Source organism: Pseudonaja textilis, chromosome 1, assembly GCF_049901715.1.
Source record: "Pseudonaja textilis isolate UNSWEBS1 chromosome 1, rPseTex1.2, whole genome shotgun sequence".
In the NCBI taxonomy this organism is placed as follows: Eukaryota; Metazoa; Chordata; class Lepidosauria; order Squamata; family Elapidae; genus Pseudonaja; species Pseudonaja textilis.
Genome location: NC_141990.1, coordinates 5,912,971 through 5,940,411, shown reverse-complemented (window position 1 = coordinate 5,940,411; position 27,441 = coordinate 5,912,971). Strand labels below are relative to the sequence as shown.

Here is a 27,441-nt window from a genome sequence, read left to right as displayed (position 1 = left end):
TGGTTCCAAACTTCAGAACCGGCTAACGCTTCAAAAGACATGCTGATATATCCAAGCAAGTTTAGCTCGTTCAACGTTCCTTCCATGTTCGGGTGTTATCGATATCCCAATCAATACCATCACCAATTAGATATTGTCCTTTGGCCACAAAGACAGCATCGGTACTTTCGGGATACCTAAACAAGAGACGGGACGGTCCCAATTTCAAAATTTTTTCCAAGCAGTAATCCCACGCCTTCCAACCACGATGGAATAAAGTTGTTCATTTGGTCCATCCACAAAATACCTTCAGTTTGATTTACTCTCATAAACATGTTATCAACGGAAAATCCATGTGCATTAACTGAACACATTTAAAAAAAAAACATTTTAGGTCTGATAGACCCTTTCCTACCTGAGGTAGCATCAGTTGCTGAAGATCCTCCCTGAAGATCAGAAATTGGGCGCGATGATCCGGGCATGCTAACAGGCTCAGAACGGACGGGCTGGATTCTAAAAATACAAACCATGGTCCGTTTGAAGGATCCGTTGGTCGAAAAGAGTGTCACAGGGCATACAGAACAAGAAACAGAGGCAACACAACGATCTAGATCCCGATTCAGAATGCAATAACTGAGCTACGGTATGTAATATCAACAGCACTAGCACTTAAGATTTATATACCGCTTCACAGTGCTGTACAGCCCTTTCTAAGCAGTTTACAGAGTCAGGCCTCTTGCCCCCAACAATCTGGGTCCTCATTTTACCCACCTCGGAAAGATGGAAGGCTGAATCAACCTGGAGCCAGTCAGGATCGAACTGCTGGCAGTGGGCAGTCAGTCTGCAATACTGCATTCTAAACACATATCCATATCTATCTATCTGTTATCTATCTATCTATCTATCTACCTATCTGCCTACCTACATACTTATCTATCTATTCCTTCATATCTATCTATCTATCTATTCCTCCATATCTATCTGTCTGTCTGTCTGTCTGTCTATCTATCTAACTATCTGCCTACCTACATACTTATGTATCTATCCCTGCATATCTATCTATCTATTCCTGCATATCTATGTATCTATCATCTATCTATCTATCTATCTATCTATCTATCTATCTATCTATCTATCTATCTATCTATCTACCTACCTACCTACCTATTCCTTCATATCTATCTATCTATCTATTCCTCCATATCTGTCTGTCTGTCTGTCTATCTACCTACCTACCTACCTAGTGAAATTTGTACTGCCAAACTGCAAGCAGCCGGCAGTCAGCAGATGTAGCCTGCAGTACTGCGCTCTAACCACTGTGCCACCGTGGTTCATGGACTGCCATTAAACCTGCACTGGCAAAATAGTTTTATACTTTGCAAGAATGGTGAATTTCGATAGCTCGGGTGAAGGAAGGATGAGGGTAAAGATTCGTTCTCCAAGCTTGCAGGTTGATTTCCGAACGTTTCGTTACCAGGCTGGGTAACATCTTCAGTGGAGTTTAGGGTCTGTCAGTGTTCTTCTGTTTATATGGGCTTCAGGTGTGGGTGTGTCAAGTGAGGGTCTTGTGATGGGCCCGGTGTGAGTCATCAGTGATGGGTCTTGTGATGGGGAGTGTGATGACCCGGGGTATGGCACAAAGGCAACACAGTCACATAAGTAAGAAGAGTCCCTCTAATACCTCCAGCTTTGCCCCCAATGTCCAGGTTACCTTCGGCTGGAGGAAAAAACTCTCCCAAGAACAGTTTTTAAGTGGAGGAAATTCAGTCAGAGTTTCTGGGTGCAATTTTAAACACTGTGTTCTCAGCTGCAGCTAATGAAGGGAATCAGGGCCTTTTCCTCCCCGGTAAGCCATGCAACTCACGTTGCTCCATTTTCCGTTCCTCCCTGTGTGCCCTAGAATGAAGAGGGGGTGGGCCTGGATCTTCCTTCGAATTCCCTCTCCCCTGCTCTGCCCAGCCAGACTTTGCCCTTCCCCAGTTTCTTTCACAGCCAACGGAGCTACACTCCAACTCCCTGTCAGCTGCTCGGCCACCCCCTTGGAATCAGATTCCGACAGGGGCATGACAGGGAGGTTACAGGTCAGGGTCATTGGGAGCTGAACTGCTGGTGGCATGGAGAGTTGAGTGGATTGGTTGAGGGTTGGTGCCATCTCTGGTTGGTGGTGTAGTTGATTTGGATTCTAGGGTGTGTAGGCCGGTTTGTAGGTAGATGTGTCTCTTGGTGGAATTGCCTGTGGAGTGCCAGGCTTCGATGGACTCACCAGTGTGGCACGTGGTAGCGTGGCCAATGATTTTTGCGTTGCTCCAACCGAGCTGATGACTGACACCTGACCTGTCACAAGACCCTCACTTGACACACCCACACCTGAAGCCCTCATAAACAGAAGAACACTGACACCCCGTAAACTCCACTGAAGATATTACCGATCGTGGTAACAAAGTGTTCGGAAACTAACCTGCAAGCTTGGAGAATGCACCTTCACCCTCGATTTTTACACTCTCCAGGACTTTTTTTATTCTCCAGAATGGTTTGAGAGGCTCTTGTGTTCACACTGAAAAGGCCATAACGAGGCATTTAAAAATTCGATCGCACGACTACAGGGATGCTGCAACTGTCGCAAGTGTGGAAAAAATGGTCGTAAGTCACCTTTTTCAGCAACGTCGTAAGTTCGAACGAAGGGTTACAAGTCTATAACCCTGGGGTGATTATAGGAAAGGAGTTTTTGTTTTTTTGTTTTTGTTCTCCTTCTGGGGAAAAACAATCTAACCTGAGGCTGTCCAAATCCAAATCATCGGTGTCGAAATCCAGGAGAGGCTGCGGGGTGTCGCTGGGCCCGTGGGACTGCAGCACGGAAGAACTAGAGGAAATCACAATGGTCTGGCCGGAAGGATGAATAGTCTTGAACTGGAACTGAGGCCCCATCCAGAGGCGGCGGTGAGGTCCGGTGTGAGTCACAATTTCCACCTGGAAGGAGAACACCTGAACAATGCATCACAGGTCTTGAGGGACGTTCAGAAGCTTAGAAGTGATGTCCCCCAAAGAGGCTTTTCTCAAGAGGCCATTGGACTTTCTTGTTTTTCCCTTTGAAGGAGCTTCTTCAGCTCTGACTGGATGGTGGGGAACGGAAGGATTTAAATTCCTTGTAGACAGGTGGTCGTTTGCATCCTTTTAGGATGTCGTTGAGGCCACTTGGAGACTTGTCTGTGTCCTCAGGGTCACCCAAGTGGTGAAAATGGGTGTGAAGCCCTCTGCCACACAGCCCTTTCGGCAGTTTCAAGAAGGCTCTACACCCATTTGCACTACTCGGGTGACCCTGAGGAGCTGAGGAAGTTCTTGATGAGAAAGTCTTCAAGAAAACCAGAAAGTGGCCTCACTCGATCCTCAATGACTCTAAAAAGGATGCAAATGACCAGCTGTCTGCAAGGAGTATAAATCCTTCCCTTCCCCACTTCACTGTCAGAGCTGAAGAAGCATCTTGGATAAGAAGCGAAACGTCTTCAAAGAAAAACCAGAAAGTCCAGTTGCCTCTTGAAAAAACACCTTTGGGACTCCAAGTATCCTCAATGACTCTAAAAAGGATGCAAATGACCAGCTGTCTGCAAGGAGTATAAATCCTTCCCTTCTCCACTTTACTGTCAGGGCTGAAGAAGCTTCTTGGATGAGAAGCAAAATGTCTTTCTGAAATGTCCAGAAAGTCCAGTGCCCTTTTGAAAAAGTGCCTTTGGGATAACCATGATCTGGAGGACTGAGAATGTCCATAGATGTGATGAGAACAACCTCACCTGGGATAGGGGGAGGAGATTCCACACAGCAGAAAAGGACTGCCCCCTAGGGCCAGCTAGACGTAGTTCACTAGATCAGCAGCACCCAACCTTTGCGGTGGGTGCGGAAAGAGGGGAACTGGGCCACGCAATTGGAAGGCTGGAGCGCATGCGCATTGCACACACAGGTCAGCTGGTTGGGCGGCCTGGTTGGGAATAGGCCTCGGCCTGGCTGCGACCTGGGGGCTGGGGACCCCTGCTCTAGAGGATGGACCCAAAACATGCCCATTCTATTAGATCTAGTGGGATAGGCAAATGAAATTGAGAAGCGGAGGTTCCCAAAATAACCGTGTCCCATGCCAATTATGTAGAAAAACACCAGCACCTTGAGTTAGACCCAGAAACAAACTGGTAATCAACACAGTCTGTGCAGTAGAATAGGAATAGGAATAGAATAAGAATTAGATTAGATTAGATTAGATTAGATTAGATTAGATTAGAATGAGAATAGAATATAAAACAGAGTAGAATAGAATAGAACAGAACAGAATAGAACAGAGAATGAATAGAATAGAATAGAATAGAATAGAAGAGAAGAGAATAGAAGAGAAGAGAATGAATAGAATAGAATAGAATAGAATAGACATAAGAGTAGAATAGAATAGAATATAAAACAGAGTAGAATAGAATATAAAACAGAGTAGAATAGAACAGAACAGAGAATGAATAGAATAGAATAGAATAGAATAGAATAGAATAGAATAGAATAGACATAAGAGTAGAATAGAATAGAATGCAATGGAATAGAAATAATATAAAATGGAGTGGAGTAGAGTACAATAGAATAGAATAGAAATAAGAGTAGAATAGAATAAAAATTTTATTGTCACTTTAAATGTACACTAGAGAGGTAGAGATAGGATGCATGCTGTCTCAGAAAAATACATAACGGCTTGTACCACTATATTTTGCCAGCGGAGGTTTCCAGGCAGTGTGTCACTGGTACACAATACCAAGTTGCCTCAAGGCCCTCCTAGGCACAACTGCCGCCTATTCCTTGAGCAAGAGTCAGGATGAGCCCAGGAAAAACCCCTAAACTGCACACAGGGTCTTCTTGGAACCCTGCAACCCCGTTTAGCACCAGAGATGGTACAGACCTAGAAGGACAGGAGTGGGAAGTGCATCAAACCCCAATGCAGGTAGTCCTCGACTTATGACCACAAGTAAGCCAAAGGTTTATGTTGCTAAAGGAAACATTTAAATGAGGTTTGCCCCATTTTACAACCTTTCTTGCCAGGGTTGTCAAGTGAATCACTCCAACCGTTCATTCAATAAGACCGTTGTTAAGTGAATCCGGCTTCCCCCATTGACTTTGCTTGTCAGAAGGTCGCAAGAGGGGATCGCCTGACCACCTCCCCCCAGGACACTGCCAAGGTCATAAATATGAGTCAGCTGGAAGCTCTCAAGAAGGGACTGGACTGCCATTTGTCCGAAATGGGGTAGGGTCTCCCGCTTGGGTTGGACTAGATGACCCCTAGGATCCCTCCCCACTCTGTAACTCTGCCGCTGTTCTCAAGGCTGGAGGGAAGAGCAAGGAGGCCATCCCGTGCGCCGTCCACCTTTCGCTCTTTCGTGGCGGCGCCATAAGCCGTCCGCCTGATGCCCTAGCAGGCCCGCGATGGAAAGCAGGCTGCCGACGTGGAGCCCCGTCCGCCATCCGCTCCCCGAGAGCCGAGAGTAAACAGATGCTTCTGCCATTCCAGCAAAGGCCAGGAAAGGCAGATGTTCACAGTCACCCCCTTCACCCTCCTCCGTCTGAAACGCACAGGGCCGACATATTGTGGTCCCCTTCCCGATGACAGCATGCATTACCCACCCACCCCTCTGACAAGCGAAGTCTATGGGGGAGGAGGCGAAGGGCTCCGTCCCCATTGTCACAATGGAAGAACCAGCAGTAGCACTTCCATCTGGAAGGGGGGACAAAAGGCTGCGGGCTCTCTCGCTCTCTCTCTCGGCGGAAAAGGGACTGCCGGATGACTTTCCATTGCTGTGTGAGTCACTTTTGTGTGAGTGTGGAGGTGATGCGGTGGCTTCACACACACACACACACACACAAAAAAAACCACAGGCGTTCCTGAACGCTCTCCCCAAGAGGATGGGATCCCTTATTTTTTTTTTTAAGGGAAAAAGAAGGAAGATTCCAGAGGAATCCAGTAGGTCCGCATCAATGCCGCAGGAATATTCACACACCACACACACACACACACACCAAAAAAACTTTAACCTCTGCTTGTTGACTGTTGACCTCACTCCATTCCTAAGAGGTCTTTAAGGGGTGTGCATAAGTGTACCAATGTGCCTACCGCTCCTGTCCTAATGTTTCCTTTTTATTCTTACCCATTTCAAGTATTAATAATCACGTTTATATGCTTATATCTGATACCTAATACATGCTCAACAAAATAAATAAAAGTAACTAAATATTGTGCATATTCAAACAACCCAACTGGACATATGTCTATGGAGACTCACAATCGTCCAGATAATGGTTGTATCAAAGGTGCTTTTACAAAAGGCAGCAAGACTATCTTGGTTTTTTTTTAAAAAAAATTCCTCAGAAAAATTTCGCTTCTCATCCAAGAAGCTTCTTCGGTTCTTCTTCTGAAAAACGCCTCACCTTTTCTCCTTTCCTGGGACAGACAGGCCTTTTTATTGTTATTTTATTTATATTTATTATAGAATAGAATAAAGCTGGAAGGGACCTTGGAGGTCTTCTAGTCCAGCCCCCTGCTCAAGCAGGAAAACTTATACCATTTCAGACAAGGGACTGTCCGGTTTCTTTTTAAAATCTTCCAGTGACGAAGCATCCACAACTTCTGAAGGCAAAGCTGTTCCACCGGTTCATTTTCCTCACTGTTAGGAAGTTTCTCCTTAGTTCCAGGTTGCTTCTCTCCTTGGTTAGTTTCCATCCATTGTTTCTTGTCTTCTGGTGCTTTGGAAAATAAGTTGACCCCCTTTTCTTCTTGGTGGCAGCCCCTCAAATACTGGAATTATATTTTATTATGTTATTTGACTTTATTGTTTTATTTATTTTATTATATTATGAGGTAAATCAGATATAGGGGACTGGAGGCTAAAACATATAAACAATGGGTGCAGGAATTGGATATATGTCTAGTTTAATGAAAAGAAGGACTAGGGGTGACGTGATAGCAGTCTTCCAGTATCTCAGGGGCTGCCCCAAAGAAGAGGGAGTCAAGCTATTCTCCACAGCACCATAAGGCAGGAGAAGCAGCAATGGGTGGAAACTAATCAAGGAGAGAGGCAACCTGGAATTAAGAAGAAACTTCCTAAAAGTGAGGACAATTAGCCAGTGGAACAGCTTGCCACCAGAAGCTGTGAATACTCCAACACTGGAGGTTTTTAAGAAGAGATTGGACGGCTGTTTGTCTGTAAAGGCATAGGATTTCCGGCTTGAGCAGAGGGTTGGGCTAGAAGACCTCCCAGGCCCCTTCCAACTCTGTTTATTCTGTTCTTTTACTGTTCTGTTCTTTTACTTCTGCTTTGCTTACACTCTTTTCATTTCTTCCTTTTTGATTGTTGTAAGTGGCTTGGAGTAGCCACATGTTAAGATAGGCGGCCCATAAATTTATCAAAATAAAACAATAGTTCTTTTTCCAATGGCTCCTGCAGTATTCCGACAATCCATCAACCGTTACCTGGGAGAGCCATTCTTCGTCTTCTTGTCCACTGTGATCAGAAGCTAAGCTGTCGTAAGATTCATGACGGGTGATCGGTCCTGGGCTTCCCAGCGGAACTACTGTTGGGTGTGGGGGAGACATGAGACAAGAAAGAAATCAGAGACGATTAAGAGAATGTCAAAAAAAGCACACACCGGGAGTCCTTGATTTACAATCACAATTCAGCCCGAAAATTTATGCTGCTGAGTGAAACATTTGTTAAATGAGCTTTGCCCCCTTTGACAAACTTTCTTGGCTGTTCCCTGTTTCCCCCAAAATACGACCTATCCTGAAAGTAAGTCCTAGCTTGATTTTTACACAGGTGCCCCATATAAGCCCTATCCCCAAAATAAGCCCTCATTAAGATCCCGCCCACTCCGGAGTGCAAGGGTAAAAATTAAGCCAGGGTGGAGATGCAGGGGTGGAGCTTCCCTACTACTTACCTTTGGACAGTTGTAGCCAGGCCTCGCACACCCCGACACCTGCCTTGCCGGCCCATTTCTTCTGCAGCCAGCAAGGCTGGCAAGGCTTTCCTGAAGGCCTTTGTAGCTGATAAGAAAGCTCCAAATCAGTCCAGAGCTCTGTTATCGGCCACAGAGGCCTTCAGGAAAAGCCTTGCCGGCCATAGAAGAAGAAATTCCTGAAGGCCTCTGACAGTGAAAAGGAGGCTGGGGGCGATGCGCACAAGTGAGGTTAATCAGTTAGTGACATCCCCCGAAAATAAGACCTGGTGCCTTTTTTCTGTGGCAAAAAATATAAGACAGGGTCTTAACTTTGGGAGAAACATGGTCGTTGTTAAATGAATCGTGGCAGTTGTTAAATTAGTAACATGGTTGTTAAGTGAATCTAGTTTACGCATGGGCATTGCTTGTCAGAAAGTCGCAAGAAGGGATCCTGTGACCCCATAGGATGCTGCAACCATCATAAACACATGCCAGTTGCCAAGCACCTAAATTTTGATCACGTGACCCGGGGGATGCTGCAACCGGTCGTAAGTATGAAAAACAGCCGTAAGTCACTTTTTTTTTGTCAGTGCCGCTGTAACAGTCAGTAAGTGAATTATTGTAAGTCAAGGACTATCTGTACTAGGTTGACCTCATCTGGCTCCAAGCAACGGATGTTAAGATTCTGATGACCAGTAAAACCGATCCAGAATATCAGAAATTTATTCAAGCCTGTTAAGAAAGGAATGTTAGGAAAACCAAGAACACCTTCAGAAGAGGTTTAGGTAAAGATTCAGTTCCGATTCAGAACAGAGCTGGAAGGGACTTTGGAGGTCTTCTAGTCCAACCTCCTTGCTCAAGCGGGAGACCCTATGCCATTTCGGACAGGGGGCTGTCCAGACTTTTCTTAAAAATCTCCAGTGATGGAGCACCTACAACTTCTGGTGACAAGAAGTTCTACTGGTTAAATGTCTATGGAGATTCCCAGGCCTCCAGGTCCTGGTTGTCCCAAAGGCGCTTTTTCAAGAGGCCACTGGACTTTCTGATTTTTCACTGAAGACGTTTCGATTCTCACCTAAGAAGCTTCTTCAGCTCTGACTGGATGGTGGGGAAGGGAAGGATTTTTATTCCCTGCAGACAGCTGGTCATTTGCGTTCTTTTAGTGCGTCACTGAGGCCGCTTGGAGGTTTGCCAGTGTCCTCAGGGTCACCCGAGTGGTGCAAATGGGTGTGGGGCCTTCTACCACACGGTCCTTTCAGCAGTTCCAAGAAGGCTCCACAGCCATTTGCACCACTCAGGTGACCCTGAGGAATCTGACAAACCTCCAAGCGGCCTCCACGACTTTCTAGAAGGATGCAAATGACCAGCTTTTTATGCAAGGAATAGAAATCCTTCCATTCCCCACCATCCAGTCAGAGCCGAAGAAGCTTCTTGGATGAGAAGTGAACCGTCTTCAAAGAAAAATCAGAAAAAAGTCCAGTGGCCTCTTGAAAAAAGCACTTTCCACTGGTTAATTGTCCTCACAGTTGAGAAGTTTCTCCTTAATTCCAGCTTGCTTCTCTCCTGGATGAAGTTTCCATCCATTGTTTTCATGTCTTGCCTTCTGCTGCTTTGAGAAATGATTTTTTTTCCAAAAGAGGATGACGATTACAAGGTCACTGCACCGTTGGCAAGTCCTGTCATTTAGAATTGGCTGCGGCCTTTCCCCTTCTTTTAAATGCCTCCACTTCACGAGACGCTAAGCGCCGGTTGAAAGACCTGAACAAAACCACTCCTCAGAAGCCATTAGGCTCGAGAAGCATAAACATCCAGTCACCTTGATGCTAATGCAACCGATTTGAAGCTGCCTCGACAATGAAGTTGGCCGAGATCCCTCTGGCAGGTGCTAGCAGAAGCCTCGCATCCCGGCAGCAGCTGCCTTTTCAAGCAAACATATTGCAGCACTGCCGGGCATTTTATAAAAAGAAAATTTAAAAAAAAAATATATATGGAGGCTGGGCGGGGGGAAAAAATGTAGAATCGTGTGAAAAAGTTCTAAACCAGATACCTTAGAGGGATCAGGAGGTTGGTTTGCCACGAGGAACACCTGAAATTAAAGGCGGGATAAATACTAAGGAATATCAGATTTGGCCTGATTGAAGTGTGATTGAAGTGAGTGAATAGCACTTGGACTTATATACTGCTTTATAGTGCTTTAGAGCCCTTTCTAAGTGGCTTCCAGAGTCCGAATATCATTCCCAGCAATCTGGGTCCTTGCTTTAAAGACCTCAGAAAGATGGAAGGCTGAGACAACCTTCAGCTGGGCAGGATCGAACTCCTGGCAGTGGGCAGTTTGCCAGCAACAGCACTTATATATCACTTCACAGTGCTTTACCGCCCTCTCTAAGCAGTTTACAGAGTCAGCCTATTGTCCCCAACAATCTTGGTCCTCATTTTACCTGACCTCGGAAGGACGGAAGGATGGGACAACCTTGAGCCGGTCAGGATTGAACTCCTGGCAGCAGGCACAATTTGCTTGCAATAGCAGTAGCAATAGCACTTAGACGTATATATTGCTTTACCATGTTTTACAGCCCTCTCTAAGCCATTTACAGAGTCAGCCTCTTGCCTCCAACAATCTGGGTCCTCACTTTACCGACCTCGGAAGGATGGAAGGCTGAGTCGACGCTGAGCTAGAAAGGATCAAATCCCTGCCAGCGGGCAGAGTTATACTGCAATACTGCTTTCTAACCACTGCACCACCAGGGCTCAGTGATTGATAGTGAGTGAATGATAGGGTTACGGAAAGAGGTAGAATTTTTAGCACTTGCTCTGGCTGACTTCTCCATTAATGATTAAAAGTAAGACCAGGTAAGTTTACAGTGCAAGTGGTCCTCAATTTACAACCATTTGTTTAATGACTGTTCGAAGTTACAAGAGCACTGAAAAAAGCAACTTACGAACAGTCCTAGACAACCAGGCTGAGGGAAGGGTCGAATATGTCATACGTCACAAATCCAGCTCAACTGCCATTCTTATTTCCCTCTCATTTCCCTTGACTGTTAGTTGGTCAGATTCTTGTAGAGTCTTAAGTTTGCAATACATCTTTATACTCATTTGAACTGCCTGGATCTCCTGGCGCTCAAAAGTCCTCACTTTATGACCATCAAAGCAACTAGTATATATCTATGACAATTGTAGCATTCCGGGGTCATGAAGGTTGATGTCAGCTTGCAGATAGGTGTATCAGGGTGAGGCAAGATGGCATCGTTATTTTGTTTATTTGTATCCTGCCTGATTAATTACAAATAATTCAGGGCAGCGAACATACCCAACATGCCTTCCTCCGTTTATTTTCGCCAAGGCAAGTCTGTGAAGTGAATTGGGCTGAGAGTTGCTAACCCAGGTCACCTATCTAGCTTTCAGGCCCAAGATGGGACTAGAACTCTCAGTCTCCTGGTGATGGGCTCAAAGTCACCCAGCTTTCATGCCTAAGGCAGAACCAGAATTCACTTTCTCCTGTTGATTGGCCCAAAGTCACCCAACCAGCTTTCATGCCTAAGGCATGAAAGAATTAATCATCGCCCGGTGATTGGCTCAAAGTCACCCAGCTAGCTTTCATGCCTAAAGTGAGACTAGAACTCACAGTCTCCTGGTGATTGATCCAAAGTCACCTAAGCAGCTTTCAGGCCTAAGGCGGGACTAGAATTCACCCTCTCCTGGTGATTGGCCCCAAACCACCCAGCCAACTTTCATATTTAAGGTGGAACTAGAATTCGTCTCCTGGTGATTGGCCCTAGGTCACCCAGCCAGCTTTCATGCCTAAGGCAGGACTAGAACTCACCATCTCCTGGTGATTGATCCAAAGTAACCCAATCAGCTTTCATGCCTAAGACGGGACTAGAATTCACCATCTCCTGGTGATTGGTCCAAAGTCACCCAATCGGCTTTCAGGCCTAAGGCAGGACTAGAACTCACTGTCTCCTGTTTTCTAGCCTGGGGACTTAACCACAGAAACTTCACTCAGCTACTGAAGGAAACTGTTTCTCAACCATGGCACCTTGGACGTCCACTCTCCGAGTTGTGGTTCACACGTTGTAAAGTTGCCAAGATTGAGAGGCACTGTGTAGTAGGAGCATCACCACAACACAACGCAGCAGTGAAGCCAAAAGATAAAGAGACACAAGGATCCCCGCCCCTCTTCTAAAAAGCGGCTTGCTTTGTGCCCCACGTTGCAAGGCTGCGATATTCTAGATGCTCAATTATTCATTTTTTTCCTCCCAGCTTTTCTATCAGCAGCCATGTACAGGGATCCGGTTTCTTTTCCCTTTCATTACATTCCTCCCTGGAGGACAGTCACAGATAATTACAAAACCCGGACATTTCTGTGTGCCGCAAAGGAGCCCGCAACACGACAAATGCTAAAATGCAACCACAGGTGCGCTATTTCCATCCTGAAACTAACGGAATGTTGTGTATCTGTGTCAAACTTTCACGTATCCGATGAAAGGGCCAGCGTGAAATCTCCAGAAACCTGGGATGGCTGCTTGGAGGGTAGCTGAAGAAAATGACAATACAGTCACGACATTCCATGTTACAGAGCCAGAAACTCGGACAGAACAACAGAACAACAGAGTTGGAAGGGACCCTGGAGGTCCAATTTCTTCTTCAAAACCTCCAGTGATGGAACATTTACAGCTTCTGGCGGCAACTCATTGCGCTGGTTAATTGTTCTCACTTTTGGGAAATTCCTCCTCAGTTCTATGTTGCTTCTCTCCTTGATGAGTTTCCATCCGTTGCTTCTTGTTCTGCCTTCAGGTGCTTTGGAGAATAGCTTGACTCCTTCTTCTTTGGGGCAGCCCCTCAAATATTGGAAGACCGCTATCATGTCTCCCCTGGTCCTTCTCTTCACTAGACTAGCCAGGCCCCGTTCCTGCAACCGTTCATTGTATGTTTTAGCCTCCAGTCCCTTAATCATCTTTGATGCTCTTCTCTGCACTCTTTCTGGACTCACAGTATTTTTTTTTAAATATTGTGGCAACCAAATGGGCAGTATTCCAAGTGTGGTCTTGCCAAAGCATTATAAAAGTGATGGGATTCAAAAAAATTTTTTACTACTGGTTCTGTGAGCGTGGCTTGGTGGGCGTGGCAGGGGAAGGGTACTGTACAATCTCCAGTCAGAGGCGGGATTGGCCGGTTCTCCGAACTACTCAAAATTTCTGCTACCGGTTCTCCAGAACTGGTCAGAACCTGCTGAATATACCACCTCTGTATAAAGTGGTACTAACACTTCACGTGATCTTAATTCTGTCCCTCTGTTTATTGCATTGGCACTTTGGGCTGCTGCCACGCACATGGCTGGCTCATATTGAAGTGATTGTCCACTAACCACTATAACTCAACAGAGAAGCTTAAGATGACAAGCACTTTGGAATCATTCATTCATTCATTTGCCCGTTTGTTTGTTCATTCATTCGTTGGTTCATTTATTCAGGAAGTTATATGGCAGCCGATATATTATTTCCAACAAGAAGCGGGCAGGGAATAGAGATGGTCAAATTCATTACAGATAGTCCTCAACTTAACAATGGTTCATTTAGTAATTGTTCAACAGTTACAACAGCTCTAAAAAAAGTGACTTGGGACCATTTTTCACAACCACTGTAGATTCTCCCTGGTCACGAGATCAAAATTCAGAGGCCCCCCACACTTATTTTTTATATTTTATAAAAAAATAAAAAAAAAAAAAAAAAAAAAAAAAAAAAAAAAAAAAAAAAAAAAAAAAAAAAAAAAACCCCCCCCCCCCCCAAAAAAATAAAAACCCCCCCCCCCCCCCCCCCCCCCCCCCCCCCCCCCCCCCCACCCACCCCCCACACAACACCAAAAAAAACCCAACCCACCACCCCACATCCCCCCCCCCCCCCCCCCCCCCCCCCCCCCCCCCCCCCCCCCCCCCCCGCCCCCCCCCCCCCCTATATAACCACTGACTGATATTTATGACCATTGCTGTGTCCTGAGGTGATGTGGTTCCCCTTTTGCGGCCTTCTGACAAGCAAAGCCAATGGGGAAGCCAGATTCGCTTAACAACCGTATAACTAACTTAACAACTGCAGCGATTCACCTACCAACTGTAGCAAGAAAGGTCCTAAAATAGGCAAAACTCACTCAACATCTGCCTCACTTAGCAACATAAAATTTGGCCTCAATTGTGGTCACACCTCGAGGACTTCCTGCATAGTTCTCCATGGGAAACTGTTGAAGGCAGGTGGGCTCCAAAAGGTTTTGCCTAGGAGATTTGGTGCAGAATCATCATTCATGATGATTCCTTCCTTGATATTACAGTCAACGCGTGATGAGTTTATTAGCAACTCACAAGCCACGGTCGGTGGGTCTTGTGGTATCCAGGTTGGCATACATTTTCCAAGATCATTTGAGAAACAAGCTTAATGTCAACTCATAAAATATTTCTATGGTCTTTTTAGAGTTGCCAACAGAAAGGGAGGAGGGAAAGGGGTTTGAAAGAGCAATGCGGCAGCTTGGCAATCGAAAGTGCATTCCATACCGTTTTTCAAAGATAGCAACCAGGTGACTGAAGTTTCTGCCATGCAGAGATGTAACTGGAGAGCCTGATTGATGACTCTGGGCTATGGATGGGTCCCATTGGAGAATATGAATTGCAATACACCCAGAGGGGAGGGGAAAACCAGGGTCAAGGGTGACAATGAATTATGTGTCTCAGAGTCAGCTACACCCAGGCAGTGTCAGACATGTTAACTCGCCATAAATCCTTTCGAAGTTTTGGAAGTTTGGCTCGAGACTCATGATTTAATTGGGGTAACTGCCGGAATCCTGACACTTAATTTCTGATAGAAGAGGATATTTGCAGCTCAAGGCTGAACTGTGGGGCCCTTGGTGCTGTCTGAGCTTGATTGTTTTCTTGCAGACATTTCATAACCAAACTAGGTAACATCATCAGTGCAAATTATACTTTCAATCAAGCAGTAACCAACTCAGACAAACGATCAAGCAAACAGCAAACTGCAGCCTGATCAAGAAACCTCCAAGAACACTCCGACCAACACTGACAGGCTAGCCATTTGTATATAAACAGAAAACAAAACCCGCTCCTTTCTAGACTGATCATGTTACCTAGCTGGGCCGTGAAACGTCTGCAAGAGAACAAGAAAGGTCAAGGAACACCAAAGACCCCAAAGCTTAATTTTAAAAAGCACGGAGACCCCCTCCTCTTTTTATGAAAAATGGCCCATCACATCACACATCTGAGCCGTGTCAATTTTCGGTACAACGGTTCCAACACCAAATACAATGTTCTTTTGTGCGCCACAATAAATTTTGCTGGCGAAGCCAGCTGTGAAATCGACTTGATGGGGGCCATCTTTAAAGAGTTACAGAACTTACAGAATCTTTCTATAATGCACTGCTTTCAATAGTATGTTTGACATTATTGTCAGGGAAAATTATGTTAACCATGGATTACTGTTACAATCAAAGTATGTAGTGAGAAGTCAAGAGGCTTAGTAGTAAATTTTCAAAGCCGAGCGCCGGGATTTAGCTGTTTGACTCCCATTAGCGTCAGGAGGACTCGGCCCACTAAATCCTCACATGTGGCTTTGAAAACTGACCTCCATACACTGACGGGAGTCCAACTCTTCCCCAACTACCGGCCGTTTTTTAAGAAGTTCCAGATGACCCAGCCAGGCCAGCAACAGAACCATTTCAGCACATTAGGGCTCTTCGGAAGCATCTGTAAGTTATTTTAATTCTTCTCCGCTCAGATCTATTTCCAGTATTTGAGCATTTTTGAACGGAGCGCTGGGACAGTGGATGTTTATGGTGGAGGTGCAACGAAGGAGAGTAGGTGGAAAGTTAGAAGGACCCACATAAAGCTAGCGGTCAAGTTCTCCCATCTGCATAAACATCCCGAAACTGATAGCTGCTTTTGGGGTTAGGCTGTTCCCATCCAGGAAACTGCTGTATCCTGAAGCTTTCCAAAGATGTAACGGAATGACCGAGTTTGGAAGGGACTTGGGAGATCATCTAGTCCAACCCCCTGCCCTACGGCAGGAGCCCTAATACATCCTGGACAAGGGTTGTCCGATCTCTTATTAAAAACCTCCAGTGGTGGAGCACCCACAACTTTGGGAGGCAAGCCATTCCATGAATTAATTTTTCTAACTGTTAGGAAAGTCCTCCTTAAGTCTCTCCTTGGTTAGTTCCCACCCATTGCTTCTTGTCCTGCCTTCAGGTGCTTTGGAGAGTAGCTTGACTCCCCTCTTAACAGATAACAGATGAATCAGAGTTGGGAGGGACGTTATAGGTCATCTAGTCCACCCCCCCCCCATCCAAGCGGGAGACCCTACACCATTTCTGACAAATGGCAGTCCAATTTCTTCTTGAAAGCCTCAAGTGATGAAGCTCCCACAACTTCCGAGGGCAACTTCTGTTCCATGGGTTGATTGTTCTCAGTGTCAGAAAGTTTCTCCTTATTTCCAAGTTGAATCTCTCCTTGTTCAGTTTCCATCCATTGTTTCTTGTCTGGCCTTCAGGGGCTTTAGAAAATAGCTTGACCCCTTCCTCCTCTCTGTGGTAGCCCCTCAAATATTGGAAGATTGCTATCCTTCTTCCCTTGGTCCTTCTCTTCCCTAGACTGGCCATGCCCAGTTCCTGCAACCATTCATCCTATGTTTTAGCCTCCAGTGCCCTAATCATCCTGGTTGCTCTTCTCTGCACTTTTTTCTAGAGTCTCAACATCTTTTTTATAATGTGGTGAACAAAACTGGATGCAGTACTCTAGGTGTACAACAGCTTTATAGAGTGGCAGCCCCTCAAATATTGGAAAACTGCTATCAAGTCACCCCTAGACCATCTTTTCATTAAACTAGGCCTACCCAATTCCTGAAATCATCCTTCGTATCCTTTAGCCTCCAGTCCCCTGATCATCTTTGTTGCTCTTCTCTGCCCTCTTTCTAGAGTCTCAACAACTTTTTATTTTATATTTTTAAAGAAGAGATTGGACAGCCATTTCTCTGAAATGGCACAGGTCATAGAATCGCCTGCTTGAGCAGGGGTTGGACTCCAAGGTCCTTTCCAAGTCTGTTATTCCGACCCCTTGGAGAAGAGTCAGGCCAGCCCTGGTTCTTCTCGTGTTATTATTCTGCCAGATTCTGGATTAAAGCAATGATTCTTGGCGTTTCCTTTCGCCCGCTTAAACCTGCTGTCTTCGCAAAAAGGGCAACCACTGCTTCTCAAGGGAAGAAAGCCAGCCTTTTTTTTTCTTCCTCGCATAAAACACAGATGCTGACGTTTCCACTTGTGTGAAGCCTTTCGAGTGAAGGAGAGTTGATTAAGGCCGCCTTACGGAAAACAGAGAAGACAAAGAGGGCAATCCGCCAAGACCTCACGGCCAGCGGTGGGCTTCAAAAATTTTAGCAACGGGTTCTCTGCCTGGTTGCTGGGCGGGTGTGGCCTAGTCGGCCTCCTGCACCACCGGATGGGGGGCGTTTTTGCCCTCCCCGGGCTCCAGAGGTCTCTGGGGCAGTGATTGCCAATCTTTTGGACCTCCGGGACCACCAAACTCATAATTTTAAATCCCTGGGAAAATCCCCCCCAAAGTCTGCGGGAAAATTCCCTACCCCGTTTTCCTACCGATTGATTGTTCTTTATTTGGGATCGCAGGATACCGTCTCCCAGTTTCGTTCTCAGGGGTAGAGACAGAGAAAGAGAGACTTTTGGCTTCATGCAAGGAAAGCAGCAGAAGTGTTTCTTTCTCTCCCCCAAACTCCGCCAGAAATGAGTCTTCGCTGGTACAGTCTCTTGGAGCAGGAGGCCTTGCAGGATCCTAAAGACTCCTTTCTGGCAGTTTTGGGGGAGAGGAAGAAAGACTTTTGCTGCTTTCCTTGCATGCAGCCAAAACCAGAAGAAGAAAGAAGCGGGAAGAAGCAGCCCGGTGGCCAGGCGAGGTACATGGGGCGAGTGGGGCAAGTCCCCCCCCTCACTACCTCGTGCTGTTCACAATGCAAGTAACGAAAGCCTTGTGTTCCCGCGGGGCATGTGGGTGGCGCAGCCTTGTGTTCCCGCGCAGCCTGGATTAATTGCTTTGGGGGTGACATTTCTCTGCAGACCACCAGTGGTCCCTGGGCCACTGGTTGGCGACCAGTGCTCTGGAGGTCTGAAATGGGGAGTATTTCCAGCCTTCTGGAACTTCCAGGAGGCCCGTTTTTTGCCCTTCCAGAGTCTTCCTCGCGGGCCTTCTACTCACCTGGGATCCAAAATGGGCCGTGTGGGGACTCCTGCGAGAGGTGGAATGGGTGGGGCCAGCCAGGGGTGGGATTTGCTGGTTTGCTGAACCGGCCATAAAATTAGCTAGCGGTTCAGTTCCAATCCAGGGCAAACTGATAGCAGCCCGCCCCCTGCTCACGGCTTCATACAAGGAATCCTTCCCCGATAACACGGGGTCACCTTTTCCTTGATGGATGGAGACACGGGTTTGCCTCCACCGGAAGAATCAGAGAGAAGGAGAATGACGGACACAACCACTTTGGATTTCACCCACAACTATTAGAAGTGCAGGGTGGTTGTTCAGTGGCTAAGTTTATTTTTATTTATTTATTTTGTCAAGCGATTATAAGATAACAGGTATGAGTATAAACATAGTTATGAATACATGAAATGAGTACATATAAGAAAAATAAAAGAAACAATAAAAAGAAACAATAGGACAGGGACAGGGAGGCATGTTGGTGCGCTTATGCACACCCCCTACAGACCTCCTAGGAAAGGGGTGAGGTCAATAGTAGACAGTCTAAGGTTAAAGTTTTTGGGGTCTGGGGGAGAAACCACAGAGTCAGGTAGAGTGTTCCAGACATGGACTACTCTGTTGCTGAAGTCGTATTTCCTGCAATCAACTAATGAGCTGTATTCAAGTATTGGTCTAGCAAATGTTCTGTATGCTCTAGTTAGTAGTGTGATATTACCAGAGCAAAAGCTATGTAGGATTAGCTTAACAACTCTTAATGCCTTTTTGGCTATGTAAATTCAGTGGTATGTATTACAGTTACAAGTTGGGTCCGACTCTTCATGACCCAATGGGCCACTGCATGCCAGGCTCTCCTGTCCTCCACTGACTTCCAGAGTTTGAGCAAATTTATGGAAATAAGGAGAAATTTTCTGACAGTGAGAGGCTTCCCATACAATATGCCCCTCCATCTGCTATAATTTAAAATTCTATTTTAAATCTTTCCAGCATTTGTAAAATTTGACAGGCCTGACACTGGGCCCGAACTAACCAAATGAAATTTAATGTAGAGAAAAGGAAAGTCCTACGCTTAGGCAAGAAAAACCAAAAGGACACATATAGACTGGGTGAAACGAGGCTCAATAGCAGGAACTGGGAGGGGGATCTTGGAGTCTTAGTGGACAAGCAGCTAAATAGGAGCCAGCCGTGTGCAGCAGCAGCCAAAAAAGCGAATGCAATCCTAAGTAGCATTAACAGAGGGATACAATCAAGATCAAGTGAGGTACTAATACCACTTTACAAAGCCTTAGTAAGACCACACCTAGAGTACTGTATCCAGTTTTGGTCACCACACTATAAAGAAGACGTTGAGACTCTGGATAGAGTGCAGAGAAGAGCAACCAGGATAATGAGGGGACTGAAGGCTAAAACATATGACGAATGGTTGCAGGAACTGGGCATGGCTAGTCTAGGGAAGAGAAGGACCAGGGGAGACAGGATAGCATCTTCCAATATTTGAGGGGCTGCCACAGAGAGGAAGGGGGTCAAGCTATTTTCTAAAGCACATGAAGAAGGCCAGACAAGGAACAATGGATGGAAACTGAACAAGGAGAAATTCAACCTAGAAATAAGGAGAAGCTTTCTTGACAGTGAGAACAATCAACCCATGGAACAGAAGTTGCCTTCAGAAGTTGTGGGAACTTCATCACTGGAGGCTTTCAAGAAGGGATTGGATTGCCCTCTGTCAGAAATGGTGTAGTAGGGTCTCCTGCTTGGGCAGGGGGTTGGACTAGATCACCTACAAGGTCCCTTCCAACTTTGCTAATCTGTAATCTATGTAGTTTGTGTTGATGACGCTATCTCACCATCTCATGCATTTATGACGGATGCATGATCCCCTTTTGCGATCTTCCGAAAAGCAAATGTCAATGGGGCAGCCAGATTCCAAGCCACGCCCACCAAGCCACACCACGCCCACCAAGCCACGCCCACAGAACCTGTAGTAAAAAAAAAAAAAATTGAATCCCACCACTGGGCTAAACTCAACAAATTATCTCCTTTAACAAGAGAAATGTCAGATTCCATAGTGGTTGTAGGTTGCAGTGCTGCCTGCACAATATGTTAGATTCATGTCAATATGGAAGTAGATTTGCCATTTTTTTTAATGGAATAGGAAGGTGAGATGCTCAGAAAGCCGGCATTGTATTATCCATTCGTCCAACGGTTGTATATTTTTATATTATGTTATATTATTATTAGTCTTCTATTATAACATTTCCTAGTCTACTTCATTACCATGTCTTTTTATTTAGCCATTGATAAAATAATATAAAGGTATACTAAAATCTAGAATGTATAAAATGATGGAATTATAGTTTAATCAAACGAATGATTAATAACTGGTAAATATATAAGCATATGTTAGATTGACAATGTGAGAATCTGTACGACCTATGAATAAGGACTATGAAAGGATAAGCACAAAAGATTTGTAACCAACGGACACACTATGTATGTATGTAACTGGAAGATGGTTTTATGTTTTTTATGTTTTGTCTGTATATGTTTGTCTTAAAAATTAAAAAAAAAATGTAAAAAAGAAAAAGAAAAAGAAAGCCGGCTTCAGACTTTCAGGATCTCGGAGCAGAGACCGGAGAAAGAAGATCTGCTATGTAAGCTTACCGGGAAACCAGTACAACAAAATTGGAGGGAGGGAGGGAGGGGGGGAAGAGGAGAGTTTTAATCTTTTGTTTGTTTGTTTGTTTTAACAAAATCTATACTGATATCATTACATTTCCTACAGTCCGAGGGCAGCTGTAATTAATGGATTTCTCCCCTTGCCTTTTAATGCACTCATTTGTCAATTCAAAAGCCGGCACAGCGGTCAATCAATTTTGATGTATTTAGCAAGCAATTTGTCAAAGAACGGCTTGCAGACCAGTTAATATATTAATTCTTGCCATCAGTCTCCTCCTGATTTCTCCGGGCTTTCTCAATAAATCTATGGACAGGTGGGGGTGGGGGTGAGGTGGGGGGAAAATAGGTTTGCAAAACTGAAGGTGCCCCCGATGACAGAGATAGGAAATAACAAGCCAACAAAAAGAGCGCGTTATTTTTATATTGCTGGCCTTTCGTGCATTGTTGGGGGAAAATATCGGTAGTCCTCGGCTTACGACTGTTTCTTTAGTGACCGTTTGAAGTCGCCACGGCCCTGAAGAAAAGTGACTGAGAGCCGGTCCTTGCCTTTGCAACCGCCGATGCATATCCAGAGTCACACGATTAAAATTTAGGTGCTTTGGTAACTGGCATGAATTTAGGGAGGGTTGCAAGGATGAGCATCTGCGAATTTTTCCCAACCAGCTTCCGTCAAGCAAAAGTCAAGGGAAGGAGCTGGATTCGCTTAATGATGACGCAATTCATTGCACTGCGCAGGTTCGCTTAGCAACTGCGTGTCAGGATTCCAGCAATCGCCCTAAGGAAATCATGATTCTCGAGCCAAACTTCAATAAACTTCAAAGGATTTATTAGAGGCGACATGCTGGCACTGCCCTGTATGAAGCCAACTCTGGCATATGTCATTTATAGTCACCTGTGACCCTGTTTCCGCCCCCCCCGCCCCCCGGGTGTCTCCTAAATCAGATTCTCCAATTGAGCACAGTTCACAGGCTGGGTGTCATCAATCACATTCTCCAATTAAGGATTTTCCCAGGCAGAAGATTTGGTAACTTAGTTACAATCTTTGTAAGATAATGATGGAATGTACTTCCGCTTTCAAACTGCTGCATTGCTCTTCCAGATTTCCTTCCTCACCTCCCCGCCCCTTTTTTGGGGTAATGGCAACTACTAAAACAGGAATAGGAATGTTTTATGAATTGACACCGTGGCAAAAATGGTTGTTAACTCATTTGTCCCTTAACTCACTTAAAACCTGCCTTAGGTAGCAATGGGAAATTGTCAGAGTATATTCATGAACTGGAATACCGCATGAGTATCCTGCACGAGTCAAAAAGAGGGCTGCGAAAATATTTACAGATCCCCTCACATCCTGGACATAAACTGTTTCAACTCCTACCTTCAAAATGACGCTGTTGGGCACTGCACACCAGAACAACTAGATACAAGGACAGTTTTTCCCCGAAAGCCATCACTCTGCTAAACAAATAATTCCCTCAACACTGTCCAACTATTTACAAAATCTGCACTACTATTACTGTTAACCTTCTCATCACTCCTTATCGCCCATCCCCTCCCACTTGTGACTGTATGACTATAACTTTGTCGCTTGCATCCTTACGATTTATGTTGACTGTTTCCTAGTATGATTTGATCGCCTATTTGTACCTTATGACTATATTGTATGTTATGTTTCTGCGCTCTTGATGAATGTATCTTTTCTTTTATGTTCACTGAGAGCAGTTGCACCAAGACAAATTCCTTGTGTGTCCAGTCACACTTGGCCAATAAAGAATTCCATTCCATTCTTTCCCTATTCTATTCTATTCTGTTCTGTTCTGTTGTGTTCCATTCTATTCTAATTGCTACTATTCTATTCTGTTCTGTTCTGTTCTGTTCTGTTCCGTTCCGTTCCGTTCCATTCCATTCCATTCCATTCCATTCCATTCCATTCCATTCCACTCTTTAACAGACAGACAAACAGCACTGGAAGGGACCTTGTAGGTCATCTAGTCCAATCCCCCTCCAGGCAGGAGACCCTACACCATTTCTGATAGATGGTAGTCTAGTTTCTTCTTGAAAGCCTCCAGTGATGAAGCTCCCACAACTTCCATTCTATTCTATTCTATTCTATTCTATTCTATTCTATTCTATTCTATTCTATTCTATTCTATTCTATTCCATTCCATTCCATTCTAATAGAGCTTGGTAACAAGGTCAGCCAATGAATAGGCATAGCAACTATGTCAGCCAATGAGAGCTGTTTGGAAACTGAAACTAGAAGTAGCCTTGGTATGGCTCTATATTAAGCTCTGCAGCTCTGCAGCTATGTTGAGCTCTGAGTCTGTCTATTGAAAACGAATCTGCTTCTCGCCTCCAGTTGCTTGCTGAACTAAAGTGAACCTGATGTCTGTTTCTGAGCTCCTAAGTTGCTGCACTGCTCTGCACCTGTAACATGTTTGAGTTTGCTCCATGTTGGAGAAATCTACAACTGGTTTGCAAAATCTACTTAGTATGTTTATAAAGACGCTAAATGAAACATCAGCCATCTGTGTTTATTTTTCTGGCGCTGAATTAACGCTGCAACTCTGGATAGAAATTCTGGTCACAATTGTGGTCGTTAAGTCGAGGACTCCCTGTACAGGTAATCCTCGGCTTGCAACAGTTTGTTTAGTGACAAGTTACAACGGCACTGAAAAAAAGGGGGCTTGTGACCATTTTTCACACTTATGACCATTGCAGCATTAACCTGGTTCTGTGATCAAAATTTAAGACGCTTGGGAATTGACTCAAATTTATGACAGGTAGTGTCCCGGGAGGGTGGGGGCATCACGTGATCCCCTTTTCCGACCTTTCGACAAGCAATGCCAATGGGGAAGCCAGGCTCACTTCATGATCGGGTGACTGACTTATCGACTGCAGTGATTCGTTTAACAACGGTGGCAAGAGCGGTCCGTAATAATGGGGGCAAAACTCACTTCACAAATGTCTCACTTAGCAAGAGAAATTTGGGGGCTCCATTGCGGTCGTTAACTCGAGGACTACCTTTACGGTGATTTTCGGTGACTTGAAGATGTGCGGACTTCAACTCCCAGAATGCCCCAGCTAGCCATAGCTGGGGGGGGGGGGAGGAATTCTGGGAGTTGAAGTCCGCACATCTTCAAGTGGGTGAAATTGAGAAATATGGCTCTAGTACAGGGGTGTCAAATTCAATTTCGTTTAGGGCCGCATCAGGGCTGTGGTTGACCTCGGGGGGAGCAGGTCCGCGTGGCCAGTTTGATGCCACTCCCCAAACTGCTGGCATGTTTCCTCTTCACGTTGGGTAGACCAGGCCGAAGCCACGCGGGCCGGCCCCTCATATTTCCCAGGACAGCCCCACAGGCCGGATCACACCTTATCACAGTCTGGATCTGGCCAGCGGGCGTTGTGTTTGACACCCTTGTTCTAGTAGAATCTCATTTTAACAGATTAATGGAGTTTGAAGGGTCCTTGTAGGTCATCTAGCCTAACCTCCCGCCCAATCGAGAGACCCTACACCATTTCTGACAGATGGCAGTCCAGCCTCTTCTTGAAAGCCTCCAGTGAAGCTCCCACAACTTCCAAAGGCAACTTCTGTTCCAATTCTGGTGGATTGTTCACACTGTCAGAAAATTCCTCGTTATTTCCAGGTTGAATTTCTCCTTGTTTTGCCTGATACTTTATAAAGTCAGGCTCAACTCACTGAACTTTCTTCGCCATGGAAGGACTGGCTCAGAAATTGGAACCTGTTTGGTCTAGTGGTTAATTCTTTCTTACTTCTGCATCCTTGTAGCTGAGCCTAGCACCCGTAGCCACAAACTGACCCTTCCTGTCCCTTTGGAAGAAAAGAGCCAAGGCAGAGAGAGGGTTTACTCTTGTAAAAATGGCAGCTACCCTAGGCTACCCTTACAAGAGGGGGCATTCTGCCCTCCAGCCTCGGTGGCAGATGTCACTTATCCCTCTATTCCCACCCCGGGGACGGGTGTCTGTGTGTCTCCTATTATAAGCACCCCTTGGGGAAACCACTCTGCACGTATCTCTCAAACGCACAATGCGTCCCCTTGTTCCCACCCTTCAAGGCTGTTGCTGCAACATTTGAGGGTTTGTGTAGTTTGGGTTTTTTTTTTAATTTCTAAAAAATATCTGCCAGGTCATTTTTAAAGAGAGGATGAAAAGTGGCTCCAGGTAACAAAATCAGCCTTATCAAAATAGCAGCGCCACCACTGTCGTCTCCTTCTCCTTCCTCCTCCTCCTCATTCCTCTTCTTCTTCTTCCTCTCCTCTTCCTGTTAATTCTCCTCCTCCACTTTCTTCTTCTTCTCCTCTTCCTCCTGTTGAGTAATTCTCCTCCACCTCTTCCTTCTCCTCCTCTTCTTCTTCCCCTTCCCCATCTCCTTCCCCCCCTCCTCCCCCTCTTCTTCCTCTCCTCTTCCTCCTCCTGTTAATTCTCCTCCTCCTCCACTTCTCCTCCTCCTGTTGAGTAATTCTCCTCCACCTCTTCTTTCTCTTCTTCTTCCCCTCCCCTTCCCCATCTCCTCTTCCTCCTCCTCCTCTTCTTTCTCTTCTTCTTCCCCTCCCCTTCCCCATCTCCTCTTCCTCCTCTTCTTTCTCTTCTTCTTCCCCTCCCCTTCCCCATCTCCTCTTCCTCCTCCTCTTCTTTCTCTTCTTCTTCCCCTCCCCTTCCCCATCTCCTCTTCCTCCTCCTCCTCTTCTTTCTCTTCTTCTTCCCCTCCCCTTCCCCATCTCCTCTTCCTCCTCCTCCTCTTCTTCCTTCCTCTTCCTCTCCTCTTCCTCCTCCTGTTAATTCTCCTCCTCCTCCTCCACTTCTCCTCCTTCCTCTTTTTCCTGTTGAGTAAGTCTCCTCCTCCTCTTCTTCCTCCTCCTCCTCTTCCTCCTTCTCTATTTATTCTCCTCCTCCTCCTCCTGTTGAATCATTCTCCTCCTCCTCTTCCTCCTCCTCCTCTTTCTTCCCCTCCTCCTTCTTCCTTCTCTTCCTCCTTCTTCTCTTCCTCCTTCTCCTTCTCCTCCTTCCTCCTGTTGAGTAATTCTCTGGAGGGCTCTAAACGGTCCCCCCAAAAAACATGAAAGAGAAGGAAGAAGCAGCTTTGACGGCATACTTATAAATCTTCCTTCTCACCCCGCACCCCAACCCAAAGTACACCCTTGGACCAGACGATCAGGCCCTTCATTGTTGCATCTGTCATCTAATCGAGGGGAGGGGGGGAACCTTCTGTTAGCAAAGCACACAGCGTATGTCTTCAATGACCCTGGGGGGTCAAAGGTCACTTATTATAAATGGATAATGAGACCTAATGCAGTGTTCTGAGCCCGGACAAAGAAAGGGCTTATCCGTAGCCCCTTGCGGCTCTCGGACCATTCAAGCTTTTACTTCTCCCAAAAGCCGCCCCCCCCCCCTCCCGTTTCCCCGCTGCACCCTTAATGGAGCCAAACAATTGGCAGAAATGCTATACAGAAGACTGGAAACGGAGAGAAAACGGCCTGGCGTTTGAACTCTTTGATAGACAGATACAAATCGCAACCCTGAAATGGCGCCAGAACTCCTTTTAACCGCTGGCAGGGCAGACACCCCGTTTCCCATTTGTCGGCAATTAAACGGACTGACGGAAGTGATCCTGCATCAAACCACGGGCCGCCACGGCTCATGAGAGAGAGAGAGAGAGAGAGAGAGAGAGAGAGAGAGAGAGAGAAACATGGTTGCTGCAGGTAAAGAAAGGCTGAGGGCTTCAATGGGCATTTCAGAAACAACTTCAAGTCGGGTTCCTGTCCCGTCCCCTCCCGCTACACAGGGCAGAGAATGATAGGGCTGGAAGGGACCTCGGAGGTCTTCTAGTCCAACCCCCCTGCTCAAGGCAGGAGACCCGATATATCATCCTGGCCTTGAAAAGCCTCCAGTAACGAAGCATCCACAACTTAGAATCAAGATCACGTGAAGTATTAATACCACTTTGTAAGGCCTTGGTAAGGCCACACTGGGAATACGGCAATATATACACCCCTTTCCTAAGAGGTCTGTAAGGGGCGTGCATAAGCGCACCAACGTGCCTACCGTCCCTGTCCCATTGTTTCTTTTATTTTTCTTATATGTATCCATGTGTTCATAACTATGTTTTTAACTTATACCTATTACCTTGTAAGCAATTGACAAATAAATAAATAAAATAAAGTTCTGGTTTCCACAACGTAAAAAATACGTTGAGACTCTGGAAAGAGGGCGGAGAAGAGCAACAAAGAGGACTAGGGGACTGGAAGCTAAAACATATAAAGAACGGTGTCAGCTTTGGAAGCCAAATTTTACTTATAAAAGCTCAAAGCTGCCACATTTTAGTACCTGGGAATTTGGGAAGGGGGATTGCATAGAGTCGTAGAAGATTGGACTCAACAACAAAGACTTAAGACTTAAGCATAGTACATAAAATTATATGTTATAATGTTTTACCAGCTAATGACTATTTCAGCTTTAACCACAACAACACAAGAGCACATAACATACAAACTCAAGGTAAACCACTCCAAACTTGATTGCAGGAAGTATGACTTCAGCCACAGAGTGTGGTCAATGTCTGGGACTCA

General features: G+C 45.6%; 1 protein-coding gene across 6 annotated transcripts in view; it reads right to left on the bottom strand.

Annotated features, from left to right (window-relative positions):
• The window catches only part of BCAS3 (BCAS3 microtubule associated cell migration factor), a 604,042-nt gene that overhangs the window by 275,911 nt on the left and 300,690 nt on the right, over window positions 1-27,441 (bottom strand). For all 6 annotated transcript variants that reach the window (XM_087924910.1, XM_026710222.2, XM_087924916.1 and 3 more), the window contains 3 exons: window positions 7,463-7,563; window positions 2,750-2,946; window positions 395-492 (listed from right to left, as the gene is read on the bottom strand). In XM_087924910.1, coding sequence (XP_087781036.1) covers window positions 395-492; window positions 2,750-2,946; window positions 7,463-7,563 — 396 coding nt within the window. The remainder of the gene's footprint in view (window positions 1-394; window positions 493-2,749; window positions 2,947-7,462; window positions 7,564-27,441) is intronic.